The following is a 21,806-nucleotide window of genomic DNA, read 5'->3' on the forward strand; positions in this document are numbered from 1 at the left end:
CAACCTGGGCTTTGAAATCGCTGTACAGCATTGCAACGACCTGAACAAATTTTGCAGGGACTCAGTAATGCCTCAGGATCTTCCACAAGCACTAGCGGTGGATGCTGTCAAAAGCCTTCTCCAGGTCGATGAAATTGATGTATAGTGGTGTGTTCCATTCGTTGGTCTGCTCCAAACTTTGTCTCAGAATGAAGGTGTGTTCAGAGCAGGATCGCCAAGGGCGAAATCCTGCTTGCTGTGGTCGGAGGTCTTTCTCATGGGCTGCTGTCAGTCTTGACAGAACAATCTTGCTAAAGACCTTGCTGGTGAGAGAAAGAAGTGTTATGCCCTTCCAATTATTGCAGTCTCCAAGATTTCCTTTCTTGGGTAACTTGAAGATGAGCCCTGTCTTCCACGCATCAGGGAACTGCCTTGATTCCCAAACCTGCCTGAAGATTTCAGTCAGCTTGGGAGCTGTCACATTTATATCTGCTTTCAACATCTCTGCTGTTATTCCATCTGCCCCTGGTGCTTTGCCGCTCTTCATTGTCTTGACTGCTGCTGTCACTTCTTCCAGGCTTGGAGGGTCTGTGCAGATGTCAAGGTCTATAGCTGCTGGCTGGATGTCTGCAAGCTGAGGGGGACCTGGTCTGCTAAGAACTGACTCAAAATGTTCCCTCCAGCGCTGTAGTTTCCTGCCTCTCCCTCGACAACATTACCACTCACGTCTTTCACTGGCACATCACTGTTCTTAAACCCGTTGTTTAGCTGTTTGTTTATCTTGTACAGTGTCTTCGGTCATTTTTCCTTGCTGCTTTTTCTGTTTCATCTGCCAGTTTCTCAGAGGTGGCGTTTGGGGGTGGCAAATGGGGCGGCCGCCCCAGACCACGCTCTCGAAGGAACCCCGCGCTTCAGCCCCGAGGTCATCTTTATGATTTTGTCAACTTAAAATATATTCTGTGTTAAATGGAAAAATGCTGAAAGGGGATCTTTAAAATCAGACTTCTTCAAGGTAAAATTCGCCTATCTAACTGTATATAAATCAGTGCTTCCGGCATCATATCAATAGGGATGTTAATACACGTACTCCATTACCCCGGCCCCGCGCGGATTATCGGCCCCAGGTCCCGCGTATTCCTAACCCTAACCCTAACCCTCTGCAGTTTCTCTGTGTAGTCTCTTTTGTCGGTTTTTGTCATCCTCTTTACCTCTTTGTTTAGTTTTGTATATCTTTGTCTGTGTTGTTCCTTCAGGCGTTCAGATCTGGTGCTGTTGATTTTTTTGTTTGGCTGACTTTCTCTCTTCTATCTTCTTCCATGTCTCTTCTCTGAACCACTGTTCTTTCTTTTTCCGTTGGAAGCTCAGTATTTTCTCTCCTGTTACCTGTAAGACTCGATTGAAGTCCTTTAAGGTCATCTCTTGTGGTCACCTTGTGCCTGGAACCTGTTCTTTACTTCCATAGCTAAGGCCCTTTCGGTGGCTGGATCTTTCAGTTTTGCCGGAGTCCACTCTGCTTCAGGGAAACTGTGGCTATCACAAGAGTGTGGTCACTGGCAGTGTCTGCTCCTCTGTAGGCTCTGACATCTTGAAGTGAGCTCCTCCATCTTCGGTTGATGATGACATGGTCTATCTGGTTCTTTGTGATCCCATCTGGTGATGTCCATGTTGCCTTGTGGATGTCTTTGTGTGGGAAGAGTGTGCCTCCAATCATAATTTTTACATTTTTTAAGGATAGGCTCTATCATAAGATTTAAGCTTTTTATGTCCTGATGGTTTGTGGTTTTGAGTTTTGATTTGTTGGTGGCGTTTCGGACCACAACACTCTTTTTTACACTTTACCCACTCTTTTACTTTATTCTTGCTTCTTGTGCTGGCTTTTTTGGTTAAGATTTTTTGGTTATATCACTTGCGGGATTTGCCCCTCAACATTTTAAGGCAAGATTACTTTATGTCGCTGTGCTATATTCTTAGTTGCTGGCATGGCATAAAACACAACCAGCCAGTCTAACTGTGGCCTTGAAGTCTACGTTAGGATCTTGCACATTCTCCACATTTTTCGAATTCGGGGTGTGTGTGTGTGTTTGAGAGTCGCTTGGCTTGCAGCTTCAGTTTCAGGTTTGTTAAAACAAAGTCATGGTCGCTGTGTCAGCGCCTGGGTACACCCTTGTCTTGGCCTTGTTGATGCTGGATTTGAAGCGTCTCAGCAGCAGGATATGTTCTATTATGGACCAGTCTGAGTACCACGTGGTTGTCCTTGATTTCTTGTGGGGTTATGTGTTAACTAAGGCGAGTCTTTGGCTCTGCGCAAATTCTATGCCCACCGTTCCTGCCCACTGCTGGTTGGCGTCTGGACTGACCTTGGTCTTCCAGTCACCGAGTACATCGAGGATGTCCTGACCTCCGCTAGTCACACAATGTCCCACCCGTACCGCTTTAGCTCATGGGTGAATTGTACTTTTCCGTACTGGTGTAACGTGCGTATGTTCCACGTTCCGTGGGATGTTCCCTCTCTCAGGTTAATTTCTGCTTTGGCTCTGGTAGCGCACTTCCTGCTGACCCCAAGCTGGAGCCTGGCTATCCATGGAGGGTTAGTAGGATTTGGATAAGATATTCACACCAGAGATTATACGACCTATATCCGTTTTGCTGATTTAGTATTTGTACTAAGTAAACTTTAGAGATAAAAAGTGGTTTTATTTGCATTAAATTATTATTATATGCAACATTTTCTTTAAATGTGTTGTTCTTCCAACTGTAGCTCAATATGCTAGGTTATCTTCTCAGACAAATAATCTTTATGTAAGAAAGGTTCATTTTAGCAATTTACTTCATTATAAGTTATATTTTTCTTGGACAGGAGAAGAAACCAAAAATCCACAAAAATCCATTCCTATTGGCATTGTCGTGGCACTGCTTGTGATTAGCTTCGCCTACTGTGGTATCTCCGCCATTGTAACACTCATGTGTCCTTACTACCTGGTTGATGCCAATGCGCCTCTTCCTTTCATTTTTGAACGTGAAGGATGGGGGGTTGCACGTTACATTATAGCTGTTGGTGCTTTGTGTGGATTGTCAACAAGGTAAGAGTTTCCTATATTGTATCCCACACATATCCTTTACATGGTTATGCCAGTTGCGCAAGAAATCTCAGAGTATGTTTTCCAAGCTGCCACCAGTTGGTGCAACTTACCTTGTAATGGTGTGGTGGTTTGTGCCCCTTGTGGATCCACAGAGCGATGTCGGCAGGAACCTTGGCGGCCTTGTAAGTTTGTTCTTTACAGCAGTTTGCTCTCTAACCACCCAGCAGAAATGCAGACCTGATTTGTTTGCAAAGGAGAAGGTAGTGAGTGGGTTACATTCTCTACCTTTTCAGCGCTGTATGGGGCTCAACTTTGGGGCTGTGTATGCTATGACAAGATCTGAAGTTGGCTGAGAGAATCTAGTGCAGGATGGACAGTGATAAGATGTTGAAGTTTGCAATGTGTTTACAGGTTGCATCATATACCTGGTTATCTATATGCTGTCTGCATCCTGTTTTACAGGTTTATTTTGCATCATTTACATTGTTATTATGTATGCACCCACTTGCACATGTGGCGTGGCATTAATTTGAAATGACAATTGTTGTGACAGTTTGCTGGGCGCTATGTTTCCACTGCCTCGTGTACTGTATGCCATGGGAACTGACGGCGTCATCTTCCGGTTTATGGCTAAAGTCAGCCCGCGCTTTAAGACTCCGATAATTGGTACTGCCATCTCTGGAGTGTTTGCAGGTAAGCTATGTCACACTTTTTATAAGTAAGGGCAGTTTATAATACAGCATTAAAACACTTCAGTAACACATCGGTCACTGCATGTCTCTAAACATGACTTTGCTTGGGTGGCTGATTACTATTTTGGTACTGTCTTTGGTTCCTTTGTTTGTTTAGTAATGGGGTGTGACTAGTGACTGCATGACTCTACAGCAGTGGTTCTCAGAGTAGTTGGCACCGCGGACCTCTTTACTTAAGTAAGCAGTACGGTGGCCCACTGTAATACTACCAACGTACACTTACCTTGCATACGCACGACATATTACACACAAACACACACAACACACACACAACACACATACACACACACACACACACACACACACACACACACACACACACACACACACACAACACACACCACACACATAACAAACATACACCACACACTACCACACACTATCTTACACAATCATACTCTGGGGGTGAGCGATGTTCAAGATGGCGGCTGGACATGTTTTCGCAATTGTCCATATGACCAAATAATGTTTTATAACATTTGAGCGATATATGATGGTGAATTGTTTGTTGTTGAGGACAAGAGATATGATAGGTATGTGAGAAATTCGCTGCATGTTTCTACAACGGACCTACGTTGATGAAGTCCTGGAGTTCTGTTGTAAGAGCCGGAACATGAAGTTTACCTGTGACAGTGATTCGTGCTTGTGAACTGCCTCACATTCTCACCTTTAGTTTCTCCAAGGATTCTCCAAGGATCCCCGATGCTTTCGAAAGCCCAACAGGTTGCAAACATATACGGTGCATGTTATTGTGCGGAATACTACAAGGTTTGAAGTGCTTCGAGTGTTAATATAATTTTACACCTGTATCAGTAGAGGCGCGAGCTACGTCTAATAAAGAATATTCAGTATCATTGTCACTCTTCCTCTCTCTCACTCTGTGGAACATGCCAGCGGATGGGATCCAGCTGCAAAGAAATATGGTAGTGTGGGACATCGCAGTTAGGTAAGATGGAGGATGGCGCGCGCATGCACGTGCGCAGGGAAGGTACAGTCTGGCGATGGGGGTTAATCACTGGGCGGGTGACAACCCCGTGACAGAGGGAGAGCGGGAGTGGGGTCGACTAGCGACAGGATGCAGGTGCGCAGGTGTGTTTGGGGGGAGTGGAGGGTGAAGAGGCGAGGGGCAGAACGTGAGGAGACAGCGCAGAGGTGGGAGCTCAGTTTCTAGGAAGAGCGAGAGTGTGTTGTGTCGAGATTCTTTAGAGTTTAGAGAATTTTTCCAGATAAAACATTGTGAAATTTATAGGTGTCAGACATTCGGGTAAAGAGGACTACAAGGAGTGTGCACGAAAGATTGTGGAAATCCTAAACGATCACTCGAAAACAAAAGACTGGACAACAGGTAATATTGAGCGGGCACACAGAGTGGGCGTAGGAAGGGGGTAAATATCTCCGCCCCATCATTAAAGTCGCTGCCGTCCTAACGAAAAGACAGAGAGCAGAACTAGACCAAGTTAAGAATGAAGGAAAATTTGGGTATTATAAAAATGGAAAACTTCACATTGAAGAACGACGGACAGTAATGAAATTCGTGGAGAAGTGACCAGAGACTTACCACCACTGTCCCCACATCTCTCAGATAGAAATAAGTCAAGAGAGACAGCCAGGAGTCTCCCCTCTCCAACAGACAGGAGACAACCACGTGCAACGAGAGATCGAAGCATCGAAAGAGGTTCATCTGATTCAGACTCTACTCAACGCAGAGGTAACACTACTACAGGAGGTAGCCGTAACAGAGACCACTCTACCAACAGTACTACAGGAGGTAGTCGCGACAGAGACCACTCTACCAACAGTACTACAGGAGGTCTCTAGCAACAGGTCCCAGCCACTAGTCACAGACATGTTCCAGCGGTCTCCGATCACCACTCGGTCTGGACACACGAGAGGTACACAGAGACAAGAAACGGACCGGAGCTAGGGATGTGGCCCTGGCCCCAACCTCACTGGCCTAGAGAAAACATTAACTTCCCCTGCTGTCTGTGCTTCAAACATGATGATAATGTCGTGGAATGTTCAAGGACTAAAATACCATCCTTCAGAGAGTTCTGTGGAAAGTTTAAGATTTTTGCTTTACTGGAGACCTGGTCATGTCAGCTGAGTGAGATAGAAGATGCCTTCTCGGACTATGTTGTATACCTATCTTCACGCAAACAGAGACTCAAGGGTGGTGTAGCTGTTTGTATTTATAAAACTGTGTCCTCGGATATCACACTCCTTAAGCTGGCAGAGGATTTTATTTTTCTTAAAATAGGTAAGTCTGTTTTGAACAGCTGGGAGGATATTATTGTTGCCTGTGTATATGTAGCACCAGAAAGATCAGTAATTTATGGGGTTGACAACAGTAAAAGGAATAGAAAATTTAGGTCAACATATGAATCAATTAGCTAGTGAACATCCGTACTTACCATGTTTACTGTGTAGTGATTTTAATGCCCGCACGGCTGAACTGAGTGATGCTGACTATGATGATAGCAATAGACATGTACACCCCTAAAAGACTTTTAAATTCTGTTTGAGACATCTGTAACACCTCCTCCACGCTCATCCGAAGATCCTAGCATAAATAAATTTGGTCAGGAACTTATAAAGCTCTGCAAAGAATTTGATATTTTTATTGTTAACGGTAGATCAACTGGGGATGAAAAAGGAGAAATTACATGTGTAGATAACAGGGGCAAAAGTGTTGCGGATTATTTCACCTGCTCTGGCTCCATATTTGACCTGATCTAAGAAATGCATGTGGACAATAAGGATGAGTCAGACCATTTCCCTATTGCTATTACATTGTTAAAAGATTCAGATACCCAAGGTAGTGATACAATAAATACCACAATTCACTTAGAAGATGAGGTTAGATATATATGGTAAGACCAACATGAAGCACAATACACTGAATATCTGAAAACAAAAGCAGAGATAGAACTTTCAACGTTTTAATCTCTCTTGATAAAAGTGTTGAAGACGGGTCCTCCTGTTTTGTAGATTTTCTTCAGAAAGCAGCTTCCCACATGAAATCAAAGCACACTGCACAAAAACATCGGACCCAGCCACAATGGTGGGATGCAGAATGTGCACGTACCAAAAAAGTGAAACTCAAGCTGTTAAGAACATTTAGGAAGAGCAATACCCAATTTGACTTACAAAAATATCTAGACCTCAAGAAAATAATGACCCTAATACTAGAACATTCTGGCAGAAAGTGAAAGCTCTTACAACTAATGCTTATAATGATCGCAATAAAATAGCCCCTCAGGCAAGGTACGACTTCTTTAGAGACCTCCTACATATAACACAAACATCACACAACATACAACACACACATACACACACACTGCACACAACATACACCACACAAAACACACACACACACACAACATACACCACACAAAACACACACACACACCACACACACAACACAGCACACACACACAACCACAGCACACACACACACACGCACACACCACACACACAACACACACAACACAGCACATACACACAAAACACACACACACAACATACACCACACAAAACACACACACACACAACATACACCACACAAACACACACACACACAACATACACCACACAAAACACACACACACACACACACACACACACACAACACACACACACACACACACACACAACACACACACACACACACACACACACACACACACACACACACACACACACAAGACCTACCACAACTCACTACACTCACCGAGGTCTCAAAGCACTCTGTACCGTCAAGTTCACAGGTAAATGGCGGCATGTGTTTCATTACAAGTCAAAACTAAGTGTACTTGTGTGATAGTGTTGCAGTAATCAGCTGACAACACATTACACACTTTGTAAAGTCCACTTACAAATTACACATAATGACGTGCACTGCGTTACTAAGGGTAATGGATGACGCGGTTGAATGACGCAATGCTCAGGCTGTGACGTCAAGACTTAGTGGTTCAGCCAGTGTGTCATGCCAACGAGCAGCTGGACATGGAGACAATTAACACTGGTGTGACATCAACACTGGACTAATTAGTGTCTCTGACATTGATGACTGTCATCCAGCGTGTCATGTCGACATGGAGACAGTTAACACTGGTGTGACATCAACACTGGACTAATTAGTGTCTCTGACATTGATGACTGTCAGCCAGCGTGTCATGTCGACATGGAGACAGTTAACACTGGTGTGACATCAACACTGGACTAATTAGTGCCTCTGGCGATTTACACATCTTTTGCTGACAAATGATGACTGCCAGCCGCGAACCACCTGACATGCGTGCGAACCACACTTTGAGAACCACTGCTCTAGTAGACTGTAAAAACTGATGGCCAGCGACAGTCTCTGGGGTCTACAATTAGGGAAGGACAGACACTTTGTCATTGAAGACATTCTGTGACATGTCATCATGGTCAACACATGGCCAGGTTAGAAACATAGAAACAGTACTTAGTTAAACAGTACGATATTAGATGTCATTGTTACACAATAATTATCATATATGAAGCTTCTATCGTAGCCAAATATTAGACTTTATTGTGACCTGGAACAGCCCAGTGTTATACCTCAATGTGGGCCATCTAAATGAAAAACTCAGCATTAGACCAATTTGGGCCATCTAATAACCGAGTCTTAGCCCTCAATGCAAGCCATGTAATGTAACAGTCCCATGTCCGACCTCTGTGTCTGCTAGCCATTCCAATGTAATTTCTTTGATACTGAATGTTAATGTTTTGATGGTCAACCTGTCACCCACTAATTACTCACAACACTTCCTTTCTTACCAGTGTGATGATCACCATATTTAACCTGTCTGACTGCATGCAACACATTTAATTTTACAGGTTTGATAGCATGTTTCGTTTATCAGGCTGTTTGAAACACTCTCTGTCTTACAGGTTTTATGGCCACCATCTTTGATCTAGATGAGCTGGTAGACATGATGTCTATAGGAACCCTGCTGGCATATACTCTGGTTGCAGTATGTGTGCTGATCCTTAGGTCGGAAATCTTTGTGGTTTATTTCCTCTCTGCTTGTCCTGTCAGTCTGTCTGTCTGTCTGTCTTAAGCTTGTGTGAAGGGTGGAAAGCTTATCTAATAAGACTAGAACTACATAATTTCAATGACTGTGAATTGCACAATATATATATAAAAAACAGTAGTTTTCAACTGAAATCTCTTTAACAAGAATGACTATATGCAGTAAAACCTCCTCTTTAAGACTGTCGCGTAGCGCGATTGGGTACGTGTTGCGGGACTCACTCTCCCACATGCACACTCGCAATCGCACAGACAAACCTCCGCGCGCCCGACGGGAGCAACGAAGCCAATCACTCCTCCGTGGACACAAAACGCGCACACGAAGTGACAACACAAAACAAAAATTTATTGGCGGTCGTGTAATGCGACCCCCAGCTCAAAAGAAAACAAAATGACAGTATGGGGGAAACGAAAAAAAAAACATTATACAGGTGGCCAACCGAAATAAATAGGGGAGAGCACTACCATAACACACGCCCAAAACAAAACAAAAGAAACAGCAGATATCCATCCACACGTCTAGACACGCCCCCTAGGTCATGGTACTCGCGTGGTCTGACGTGGTGCACAGCTTTTGCTGCAGTTCACAAGGTATCCCCCCTCTCAGGTCATTGTCCGAGACGCTCGCCGCTCACTGCCGAGGGTGAGTAACGGTGTCCAGCCCCCTAATGTTTCCAAGGACACAGTCCGTCGTTACGACTCGAGTCTCGGGGCTCGACACACAGTCCGCTAACACTTCAGGCTAACTCTCACAGGTGGTTAACTGCACCCCGTCCTCAGTGTGCTGACTGACGGTAGTCCGTTAGTCTTTCGGCTGTGATGGCTTCTCACTCAGCTTGATCGAGTGATCCGGTGGTTGAGCGTACACAAAGAGAGCTCCCTAATACAGACTGAGTCGCTAAGCACATAACATTACGACACAAATAAAATCCCCCACAATACAGATACAGCACATACATCTTCCCCCCGACACACACGCCTATACAGATCTCTCAGCCTGTCTCTCACGCACTCCGCACACTTGCGCACCTGCCGGCCAGCCAGTAGCCAGAAAAAATGGCGACAGGAAGCTCCAACTACTCACCCAATCGGCTCATGACGCGTTCATTCTGCCGCACGCAGAAAACGCAGGAGAAGGTGGAACTGCTCCAGGACACGTCCCTACCCCGTGGAGAAAAAGGCACACAGCACAGTCCTGAGCACCATACAGAAGGCACGAGATACGGGAGGGGCACACCAACACAGGGAAGCCACACAGCCAAGGCCTGGGTACATCAACGTCTCCTCGCACCGACGCTCTTCTCTAACACTGCCGGTCCGAACCCGGGCTTTTAAAAGCCAAAATCCCGGCCTGGCTCTGGGCAGAGGAAAACTTCCACCCTTCCCTCGCTAATGGGGTCCCCGCCCTCCTGTCCTGCCAGGACCCGCAACAAAAAGCCCCATCAGGTAAGCGCGCCTCCTGCCCTGGCACACACGCCTCGCACACCGCTGCAGTTGTGATCCCACAAGATATATTTCGCTGTACAAATGTCATGTGTACATGTATCATGACTACCTCCCTAACCCCACCTACAACCGACTGTTTGTACTCTATTACTACCATCAGTGTTGAAACAAAAAATTCAATTAGACCGCTTGTTGCCGACCGCTTGTTGCTTATTTACCATAAACAGTCTTCAGATCTTCTGCAGAAGTCATGTCAGAAAAGTACATTTTGAAAGAGACTGCTGCTTAACGGACTCACCGGTCATTGCCAACAAAACCATATTGCTCAAGTCATAACGAGCACCCACCTTAATTAGTCGAATAATGATCATATATATTGCCAGCACCAACAAGGTAATCAATCCAGGTCCCTAAACAAAAAGGAATCAATCTCGGATGACAGACACATGTTGCCAAAAGTGTCCTGCCTCTGTGGCCGGCCCGATGCCCTTTGTCGCTCAATCAATCCGCTCCTCCACACACGTGTCCTACAAGGTCGTGGTTCCTCTGTGGTCTGCCGGGAGGAGGACCAACGTTCCCACGGAGGCTTTTCTGGCATTCCTTCGTAGGGTGCGTTATTAATCTACATCGCATTGTGCTTCCCCATCCGCTGACCACCCGCACAAGCGATGGAATCCACCAAAGACCTACGTTTTCCCTAACATAACTGTCTTTTCTTCGGTGTGTCGTTCAGCCCACGGATCTTCGTGTGTGCTCTGTTGTGACACCTACAGACAACACAAATCTCTCTGGCGCTAGTGATACACCTTTATCTCTTTGACACGACCAGGACACACGTACACGCTAGCATTCGTTCGGACTGACACGCTCACACAGGTAAATACGTTTAAAACAGATTTATTTACACATGCAGCTACTATTTCTATTCTAACGTACCACAGGTAAATACATTCAAAGACATAGATTTATTGACATAATGTACACATACAGCTACTATTTCTACTCTAACCTACCACAGGTAAATATGTTCAAATATATTTATTGACATAATGTACACATACAGCTACTATTTCTACTCTAACCTACACAGGTAAATATGTTCAAATATATTTATTGACATAATGTACACATACAGCTACTATTTCTACTCTAACCTACCACAGGTAAATACATTCAAAGACATAGATTTATTGACATAATGTACACATACAGCTACTATTTCTACTCTAACCTACCACAGGTAAATATGTTCAAATATATTTATTGACATAATGTAAGCATACAGCTACTATTTCTACTCTAACCTACCACAGGTAAATACGTTCAAATATATTTATTGACATAATGTAAGCATACAGCTACTATTTCTATTCTAACGTACCACAGGTAAATACATTCAAAGACATAGATTTATTGACATAATGTACACATACAGCTGCTATTTCTACTCTAACCTACCACAGGTAAATACGTTCAAATATATTTATTGACATAATGTAAGCATACAGCTGCTATTTCTACTCTAACCTACCTAGCCTACTAAAACCTACATCATCTAACTCCCTGGGGTGGGGGATGAGGGGGGTTTGAGTGACACGACCAAAGCACCTTGAGAGAGAATGGCACTTCTCTCGTACTCAGGGCTAAGGCTTTACTGCTCTACCTGACAGAATTAGTCACCTGCCAGAAAAAGGTGCAAGCACATACTTGTGTTGTTCATTTTGGAAAGGAAAGTGCTTCCTTCCACCTCGCAGTGATTTGGCACTTTGAGGGATGGGGAAGGGTGGAAGCACTCAGTTTTGTCTGCTGTTTACACTGAACAGTTTGGGTGCTACCCTCTCTTGTCGTCCATTTCGTGCGACCAATTGATGGGGTGGAATGGGATGGCGGTACATCCTGCCCTAAACAAGTGCTTCAGCTGCACATCAAACCACAAAGTTCAACAACCATCTTACTAAACAGAAATGGTCGCTTGGCAATACATGTCCAAAGAAAAAGTCGCACTTTAAACGATTTTTCTCTTAAATTCGTGTTTTAAAAATGAAAATGCCTTGTCATTAATCTTTAGCTTGGAGGTTTGTATTATAATACATTTATGAATGAGTGCAAACGTTCAGTTAAAATCTCAAAGTGGCACATAAACACAATTTTTCTGTTAAATCCATTTTGTAAAAGCCTTTTTGATTATTATTCTTTAGCTTGATTGCGATGCTGCTGTTAATGGGATCATAATTCCGTGAATGAGACGGTGTGTGTATATATATATGGTCAAGGCGGGGTGGAGTGGACTCAAGGAAGGGGGGGGGTACATTTATATATATATGGTTTTGGACGAAATGATCGGCCCACGTTAATGCTGTCTCTTGACCAGCACACATCAGTCGACAAAAGACAGTAAATACTGCTAGTATTGCATCTACTAGTAATACTAGTATTACATCTACTACATCTACCATCTTGGAGTCCATTGTGCGTCGTTAACCACTCGTTCCACGAGGCAGGTGTTGATAACAATACACAATTGCTCCGTTACTCTTATCTACAAACTCAGCTCTCCTATGAAGTCAAGCGCAATGATGGCAGAAAGTAAATACGATAAAGAAAAGCACTGCGATACGGTTTTTGATCGCTTTCTTTTAACATTTCAATAAATAAACTTGAATTTAAAGGTACCTTAAGGTGACCAGACGTTTCGGGGGCGAAAGCGGGACACGTGCCGATGATGGTGTCGTCACCGTCAAAAAACGCCGAAAAAAGTGATTTTTAAAGACAACCGGGACATTTGATGGACTTGCTAGAAAGCCAGAAAGCGGGACATTGGGCGTCCAGCCCGATATTCAGGCGGGACACGAGGTCAAAAGCGGGACTGTCCCGCCAAATGCGGGACGTCTGGTCACCTTAGGTACCTGGTGCCTAGAATGAAAGCAGACTGGTTGGATGTTGGCGAGTCATAATAGGGCAGTTTTGCCGACCATTTTCCAGTGTTTTCACATGATAGTAATACTTTCATACGCCACCAGTATCATTTACACAACTCTATCAGTGCGACCCACACATGCAGGCAGAGCAGTTTTTGTTTAAATTTACGTGTTTCCTCTTTAAATCTCCGTGTACAAAGTGACCTACCATACGTGTAAGGATGGAGTGGAAGTGCAGCATATTGTTTGCGGCGCTGTGTGTGTTGTTTGACTACGGATTTTGTGTGTTTCCATCGACTGACCCCGGCGGCTACAGCCAATATGGCGGCGGTCGTCCATTATACCAGTACAGTCGCGAGTTCCTGATGCAGTTTCAGTCACAAGCAACTGTCCTTCCAGCCCCAAAAATCATCAACTGGGAGGAATGCATGAAGGAAAATGCAAACACAAACACAAAGAAGGGGAAAAAAAGAGGCTCGAGAGGCGGAGTGAAGAAAAGACTGAAAGCACGAGGATGCCGCAAGCTGCCACTGCCAACTATCACATTACTCAACGCACGCTCGATCTCCAACAAGATGGACGAATTAGCAGCTCTCATCAACTATGACGGTGACTACAAGCGAACAAACTTGTTTTGTGTTACGGAAACCTGGCTCTCGGAAGAAAAAACTGACATCAACATTACCGGTTACACTACTATTAGGTTCGACAGAGATCAGGAGAAAACTGAAAAAGGGGTAGGTGGCGGACTTTGTTTGTTAGAGATGAATGGGCGACTCAGTTCAAAGTTCATGAGCGGGTCAGCACACCATCCTACGAAATCCTGACAGTATCCTTTAGGCCTTATTACCTGCCTCGTGAATTTGGCCAAGTCACAGTGATCTTAGTATACGTGCCAGGCCCCAACGATAAGGAAGCAGCAGAGCGTATCGCCGAGAGTTATCACACGGCGCTAAGCAGATCAGTAGACCAGGCTGTTTGTGTGTGGCGATTTCAATACCTGTGATCTGAATAGCGTGATGCCCAACCTACATCAGTATATAACCTGTGCCACTCGACTGAATAGGACGCTGGATAAGTGCTATGGCGACATACCTAAGGCCTTTCGTGTTAGGCAGCGACCTCCCCTGGGCAGGTCAGACCATTATGTAATACATTTGCTACCTACGTATAGGCAGAAACTGAAGACGGCAGAACCTGTTGTAAAAAAGGTTAAGCAATGGAATAGTGACAATGTTGCAGCGCTGCAGGGCTGTTTTGAAGCAACAGATTGGCAAGTTTTCTTTGACTCTTGTGAGGGAAGGGGAGATGAGTTAGCAGACACCATCACATCGTACTTGCTGTTTTGTGAGGACAGTGCCATTACAACAAAAGAGACAGAAGTGTATGCAAACTCAAAACCATGGATCAATCGCGAGCTTAGGCAGTGTCTTAGGGAGAAGAAAGAAGCTTTTGCCGTCGGAGATATGAACACAGTGAGGGAGAAGACGAAATTATTTAGAACAAAACTCTGTAAAGGCTAGGGCCGAATATAAGGACAAAGTAGAAGCTAAATTTAGGACAGTGAATGCCAAAGAAGCGTGGCAGGGACTCAACAATATGATGGCAGAACAACTAAAAGCCAATACATTAAAAGTGACAACCCAAAGGAGCTGTCTGAGGAACTCAACAGATTTTATGCACGATTTGACGTGGAGACTCCAGCTCAGAATGTGAAAATATATGTTCTAAGTTGACCACAGATGCAGCGCCTTTAGAGGTCGGTGAGCAGGAGGTTGAGAGGTGTCTAAGGCGTTTAAAGCCAAACAAGGCCCCGGGGCCTGACGGACTGAGGGGATCAGTTCTAAAAACTTGTTCGCAACAACTCGCACCCATGCTCACCCAGCTCTTTAGCCTGTTTCTAAACATCCCCTTTGTACCCCGCGTCTGGCGATCCTCTACCATTGTACCCATTCCCAAAAAACCCAATGCTAAGGAAAACAAAGATTTTAGACCTGTTGCGCTGACACCAGTCATAGCCAAGTGTTTTGAAAGGATAATATGCAATAGACTTGTAGCGGCTGTTTCTGACCGTCTAGACCGCATGCAGTTTGCGTACAGGGCTAAGAGAGGGTGGAAGATGCCACATTAACACTCCTAGACACAGTTTCAAACCACCTAGATAAAGCAGGAACGTCCATCAGAGTACTTTTTATGGATTTCTCTTCAGCATTCAACACATTGCAGACACACATTCTCATTCAACGCCTAGTAGACTTAGAAGTTAGTCATTCACTAATTCGCTGGATTCATCAGTTTTTGAGTAATAGACCACAGAGGGTAAATGTTAAAGGGCACCTATCCAGTGAACTGATATTGAATACAGGAGTGCCACAAGGGTGTGTTCTATCTCCAGTATTATTCTCTGTATACACCAATGAGATGCAAATAAATAACGGAATTCTCTGTTTAGTTAAATATGCAGACGACATGGCACTGATTGGTCACCTGAGAGATGAGAAATCTTTGGCCCACTATACCACACAAGTGCAGGCCCTTTGCGAGTGGTTTCAAAAGCAGCTACCTAGAACTAAATGTTGGAAAAACGAAAGAACTAGTTATAGATCAGAGGAAAGGAAAAGAAATGTCCACTCCATTAGTAATCGGAAATGAAGAGGTTGAAAGGGTGACAACATTCAAATATCTTGGAACAGTAATAGACGATAGTTTGAATTTCACTGAACATGTAGGGACAGTGCATAAGAAGGCACAACAACGGCTATATCTGATTAGGAAGCTTCGTAGTTTCAATGTAAGCGAACACATCTTGGTAGATGTCTATCGTGCGCTGGTAGAAAGCGTAATGACATTTAATATTGTGTCTTGGTATGGCCAGACAAGCATGACAACCAAGAACAAACTGAGGCGCGTCATAAACACAGCCAGCAAGATCGTAGGCTCACAACAGCTGACCCTTTCCCACCTGTACGATTCAGCCCTTGTCCGGAAAGCAACACAAATCATGCTTGACCCCACCCATCCACTCAACCCCCGCTTCGAGCCTATGCCCTCAGGACGGAGATTGAGAGTCCCTCTTGTGAAAAAGAACGTCTACAGGAGGTCATTCATCCCATCGGCCATCTCTGCTGTCAACAAACAGAAGACTATAAGCGACTAGTAGTTTTACACACAATGGGTAATCCCATCTCTGTTACTAGCCGTCATTATGTAGTCATGGAACTGATGTATTGTCCACTGATGTATTGTCCTTGATGAGGGCGTGTGTGTGCTCACTTCTGTCATTTTTCATTTTTTATTGCTGATGTTATTGTTGATGTCTTTGATGTCTTTGATTTTTACTCTGACTGCTTGCATGCTGGAAGACAAATCTCCTTTTCTGGACAATAAAGTAATCTTATCTTATCTTATCTTATCTTATATGTTTTGTGTGTTAACAGGTACGAGATGGATGAAAAGCTGCCTATGATGAACAACGTAATATCCACGGCAAAGACAGGTCAGATGGCAGATAAAGACTCAGGCGCCATTAAAATCAGTCTGTTGCTCCAGCCATCTTCAGACTTACCTACTCGTGCCTCGTCATTCATAGCCAAATGCTGTGTAGCTTCTATGTGTAAGTCAAACCACTGCCGTTTAAGTTACAATGATGACAATACAACATGATGTTAGACTTACATCAGATCATCAATGTACTTATAGGACTGTGAACGTCTATGCACGTGAGCGCGCACACGACGGCATAACCAGTTTAATGCTGGTACTGATGACAAAGACATCAAGGGAAATTGCGTCAATAACCAAGTCCAAAGCAGAATGTCGGTCCTGTGAAAATTATTCTTGTAACCGTTGTTTCATGCCGGAATGCAGAGTGCATCCCTGGTGCACACCTACCATTGTGGAAAAGAGGTTACCCTGAGTGTATAGAGCTGGAAAACCTCTAGCAATGACAGGGGTCAAATTTGCACCTTTCTCAATTTCTGTGACAAGGACAACACATACATGAGACTGATTATCACTTCAACTCAACTGTGACTGAAACAGCCAATGACAATCTTGGTAAACACATGTTAAAGAGTCTGGGAACACAAAGAATGGCCACAGTCACTAGTCATACTACTCCCCCAACCCCACCAAAGAAAGACTAGAACAGCAAACAGTTCCAGAACTACACAACAATGTGCCTAATCAGCCACCCAAGCAAAGTCATGCTGCTCCAGATCTTGGTCGGAGAACATAAACCAATGACTTTGGAAGAACGATTACCACACTTATAGGACACCAGTAACCTCTATTTGCAAGAGTCAGTAAGTTGGTCTGATTTTGCCATTTGACCCTGCAGAATACTTTGTTGAAGGCTGTCCTTCAAGGTCCCTGGAAGGGTGGTGGAAGCCATGGTGGGTAGGGGAAGAACTGCCTTACAAATGTGAAGGAGTGGACTGGTTGTCCTGTGCAGAACCTGATCACCATTACGCAAGAAAGGCATGAGTGGTGGGCATTGTCAGCTATCGCATTCATGTGCTCCCTTCAACGACCACTGCCAATCAAGTGAGGAATGAATGAATTTGGAAAACATCACCTGGGCAAGAAATCCTGGCATACTTAATCTGTGAAGAAAAAGTAGAAATGGAATAGCACAGTGCTGAAAGTGTCAAAAAAAAAATTCAGCATAAAATCAAGAAGAGCACAAGAAAAGCAAAGAAGAAGTAGAGGAGCAAATCTGAGACTCTGAAAAGAAAAATGAGTAAGCATATGAAACAGTGTGTCAGGGTGAGGTCTAACCCTAACCACAGGTTTGAAAAAAACATATGAAACAATGGAAACCTTCCAAGCACCAGACAGTAGGTACTACTGGTTGTAATTGTACAGAAGGACAATAAGAATACATGTATTGTATTCTCAAAACAATTAAACAAATATAAAACCTTAAAACATAAGATTGGCAACATAACTTCTTATTCCTATCCCTTAATTGCAACCTCTGGTACCGGTCATTGGGAAGACACAAAGCGACGCAACAGAGGTGTAATCACACACCAGTGGGGCCAGTCTTGCACCTGCGATGGATAACCAGTCCCCTTGTTCACGTGTGTCCCCCAGCTTTTCTTTTGATTGTGATGGCATTGACTGCCTTCAATGTACCCTTGGAAGACCGTCTTGGGCAAGGCGTCATGTCGGACATGACAGAGGCTCCTGGGGATTCACCAAGGTGACTACGCTGTGGACAAAGTTGTTCATCTTTTATTCCCTTTGGGAGATTCGAATGAGTCTCCTGAAGTGCTTTATTTCAAACACTTGGATCTGTCGCTCCGATTCCATGAACAAAGTCCATGTCTCGCAGCCATGCAGCATTTTGGGGATAATGAGAGACGTGTGAAGAGTGAATTTGATTCAGAAGCTGACACTTCTGCTGTCCCCAATCCAGTTGAGCCTGGCCATCATTGCTGTTGCTGCCATGATTCTGAGACAAACATCCACCACGCAGCTATTGTCTTTTGAGGTGGTCATGTCCAGATGTTTGAAGGACTGCCCCTCCTCCAACCGTACTCTGTTCATTCAGATCTCCACTTCACTAGCTCCAACAGTGTTCACCATGAATTCGCATTTGTCCATGTCGATTTCCATCTCGTATTTGCTATGACTTTACTCTTGTCTGTGCTATTTCCATCCCAATATGCGCTCATGCTGGCAAAAGAACTTGTTGATGGGGTCTGTAACTTGCTTTTGCTACCCATCATCAGATGATGTCGTCAACAAAAAGTAGGTTACTGAGTGGGCTCCCTCCAATGGATGTGGAGGCATGATGGCCATGAAATGGACCTTCTTCGGGTAGATGGTAAATAACACTGGGGACACAGGGTGTATCTGGCATACACCCACCATCGTGGGAAAGAGATTATTCATATGGTTGTTGAAGAGAACTGAGAACCTGGAGCCATCATACAGCGCCTTCCTCCACGTTGAATGTCCCCAAAACCTTCAGTAGCCCCTTGTGGCATACTCTATTGAAAGCTTTCGTGAAGTCAATAAAGTTATGGTAGAGATCCTTGCCATGCTGCAGGTACTTTTTAATTAGGACTTGATTGTTGAAGATTTGTTCCCACCTACCTGCTCCTCATCTAACAGCTTCTTCACCGGCATCATGAGGCGATTCTGGATTACTTTCAGCATAACATCACTTGGATGACTAATCAGACATATGGTTTGGTAGTTCGGGTACATTTCCATTCCTCTGGAAGCTATGATTAGTAGCTGTGTCCACTCTTGTAATCACTGCTTGGCTGCCCAAATTTTTCAGCACGTTGTGGTAAGAGCCTTTGATATCTCGTCCCTGACACTTTTGTTCAACTCTTCTGGGACCTTGTCCGCCTCCCAGGAGACGGGCGGTTTGGTGGCACAATGGTTAGTGCCTGTCACCAATGCAGTGAAGGTTTGGCTGTCCTAGGTTCAGTTCTCGTCTAAGGCACGCTGTTCTTTTTCTGCATGTGGCATCTGTTTATCGGGCTGGCTGCCTTGCCTTGATACAGCCTTAGTTGCTGGCTCGGCCTAAAACACCAAATCCCCCCCACACACACTTTCCAGGACATTCCTTCAGGCTCCGAATGGTCCGTTCAATCCCTTCCTGTAGGACTTGCCGATCCTCTGGGTCTACATTTGTCTCCTGGTTGTCTTGGAAGATGTTTGAGTATGTTGCTAGCAGTAAATTGTAAAGGCTTCTGCAGTATTCTGTTCGCCAGACAAGGACAGCCTTGTCATCTGAGAGCGGGCTACCCTCGCTGATGGACGTTTTCTGTTTATTCTCTCATTGGCGAGGGTCTTGAGGAGATGGAAGGTCTTATAGTTGTTGTCATAGACTAGATCCTCGTTGATCTCATGGCATTGGTCTTCAATCTGTTTCCCTTACTGCCTTCATGCCTTTCCATTTATCGCAGTTGACTTCCTGCAGCTGCCTTAGGGTTTTTCCTCTTCTTACTCCTCAGGGCCTGTCAACTGTTGCAAAGGTTTGGATCTTCTGTTGTAACCCAGAGCTGTTTCTGCGCCTTTAAATTTTAGCTGTAACCTTAGGCTTGTTAAGACTAGGTTATGGTCTGACCTCTAAGACTAAACAGCAAGAAATACTAAGAGAAAACAAATGCATCAGCACCAGACATCAATAGCCCACAGGTGGAAAGGAGTGCACAGTACTGATCAGTACCTATTCTGACCATTTCTGGCTACTTCACAGATAGAAAGTTCAAAGTACCAGTAATCAACGGCTACACGTGCTGCTACAGTGCCCCCACTCCAGGGACAAAAAAGCATGCACCAGCACCAATTAATATGTATGGACACTGAACACCAACCTCCTAGGTGGAAAGGAGTGCACAGCACCAGTAACCAACACCTATAGCTGCACTGAACCCCAATCCTAACCCACATGAAGTGAAAGTTAGACGTTTCCCCAATGCTAAATTAGGAACTCAAGGAAAAGCATCTTAGTTCCAAAGTTATAAAGTGATGTCTGCACCTGGTGAACTCTATTTTATGATTCTTTACCCTGAGGCACCATTGCCACTGCTTTATAACTACAGCTTCAGATATAAAACATTTTCAGGGGAACAAGACGATGGTAAGTTTCTTCATGTTGCCCCAAAGCAACATCCTACTTTGCTTCTTAACTACTGTTTCAGGGGAAAACACTTCCCATAACTTTGTAAACTCTAATCAGTGTTGTGTCATTTTACAAGTGTTGCTTCTCCACTAGCAAAGTAAAAGAAATGTTTCACCAAGACAGGATCATGACAATAATCGATGATAGATGTTTAAACTTGCTTGTAAAAAAAATTACAGAATTACTTCCCAGCTTCTTGCTTGAATGATGAAGTCTACATTTGTCCAGGTTTCTTCATCACTGTATTCTCCACATTCACCGTCCTGTGTTCAACCCAACTGGAGCAGCACCAGGCGTGGGCTGTGACAGTTGCTTCTGTGCTAGGGCTAATGTGTGTGCTTCCTGTTCTTATCATGTATCGACAACCTCAGGGCCAAACTGCGCTTCCATTTAAGGTCAGGTCACATCCAAAAGGCAAATAACAGTACTTCACATTAAGGCTAGATATACCTGACCTGTTAATAGCCATCTTTCAAAGAAAGGTTTGTGACTACTGAGAGAGTATCACAGGGTGTGTCACATAATGGCCCCTTTAGAGTTCATATTATACTCAATGATAACAATAATTTTACTTTAAGGTAGGTCTTGCCAGTTGACTACACTTAGCTTTGGGGTTGGATCTCACACAACAGGCAAGTCCTATACCCCAATGCCATACAATGTATCCTAATCATATCTATCTTATGATGCAGGTACCTTTTGTGCCCATTATTCCAGCTGCTTCTTGTCTCATCAACATATACCTCATGCTTAAACTAAGCTCTATGACCTGGGTGCGATTTGGAATCTGGATGTTGATAGGTCAGTTCACCACACCCTAGTTCCTTTTTTCCATCCTACAGCATTTTACTCCTTCCTACAGTAGTTTTCTCCTTCCTTCAGAAGTTTTCTCCTTCCTACAACAGTTTTCTCCATCCAACAGCA

The 21,806-nt window shown here is 44.2% G+C and overlaps 1 protein-coding gene across 5 annotated transcripts in view; it reads left to right on the plus strand.

Annotated features, from left to right (window-relative positions):
• The window catches only part of LOC112558244 (cationic amino acid transporter 2-like), a 41,882-nt gene that overhangs the window by 17,127 nt on the left and 2,949 nt on the right, over nt 1-21,806 (plus strand). For all 5 annotated transcript variants that reach the window (XM_025228590.1, XM_025228589.1, XM_025228593.1 and 2 more), the window contains exons 8-13: nt 2,837-3,059; nt 3,613-3,752; nt 8,729-8,831; nt 16,672-16,847; nt 21,111-21,277; nt 21,575-21,683. In XM_025228590.1, the coding sequence (XP_025084375.1) occupies nt 2,837-3,059; nt 3,613-3,752; nt 8,729-8,831; nt 16,672-16,847; nt 21,111-21,277; nt 21,575-21,683 (918 nt within the window). The remainder of the gene's footprint in view (nt 1-2,836; nt 3,060-3,612; nt 3,753-8,728; nt 8,832-16,671; nt 16,848-21,110; nt 21,278-21,574; nt 21,684-21,806) is intronic.

The sequence above is a fragment of the Pomacea canaliculata genome, linkage group LG2 (assembly GCF_003073045.1).
Source record: "Pomacea canaliculata isolate SZHN2017 linkage group LG2, ASM307304v1, whole genome shotgun sequence".
In the NCBI taxonomy this organism is placed as follows: domain Eukaryota; kingdom Metazoa; phylum Mollusca; class Gastropoda; order Architaenioglossa; family Ampullariidae; genus Pomacea; species Pomacea canaliculata.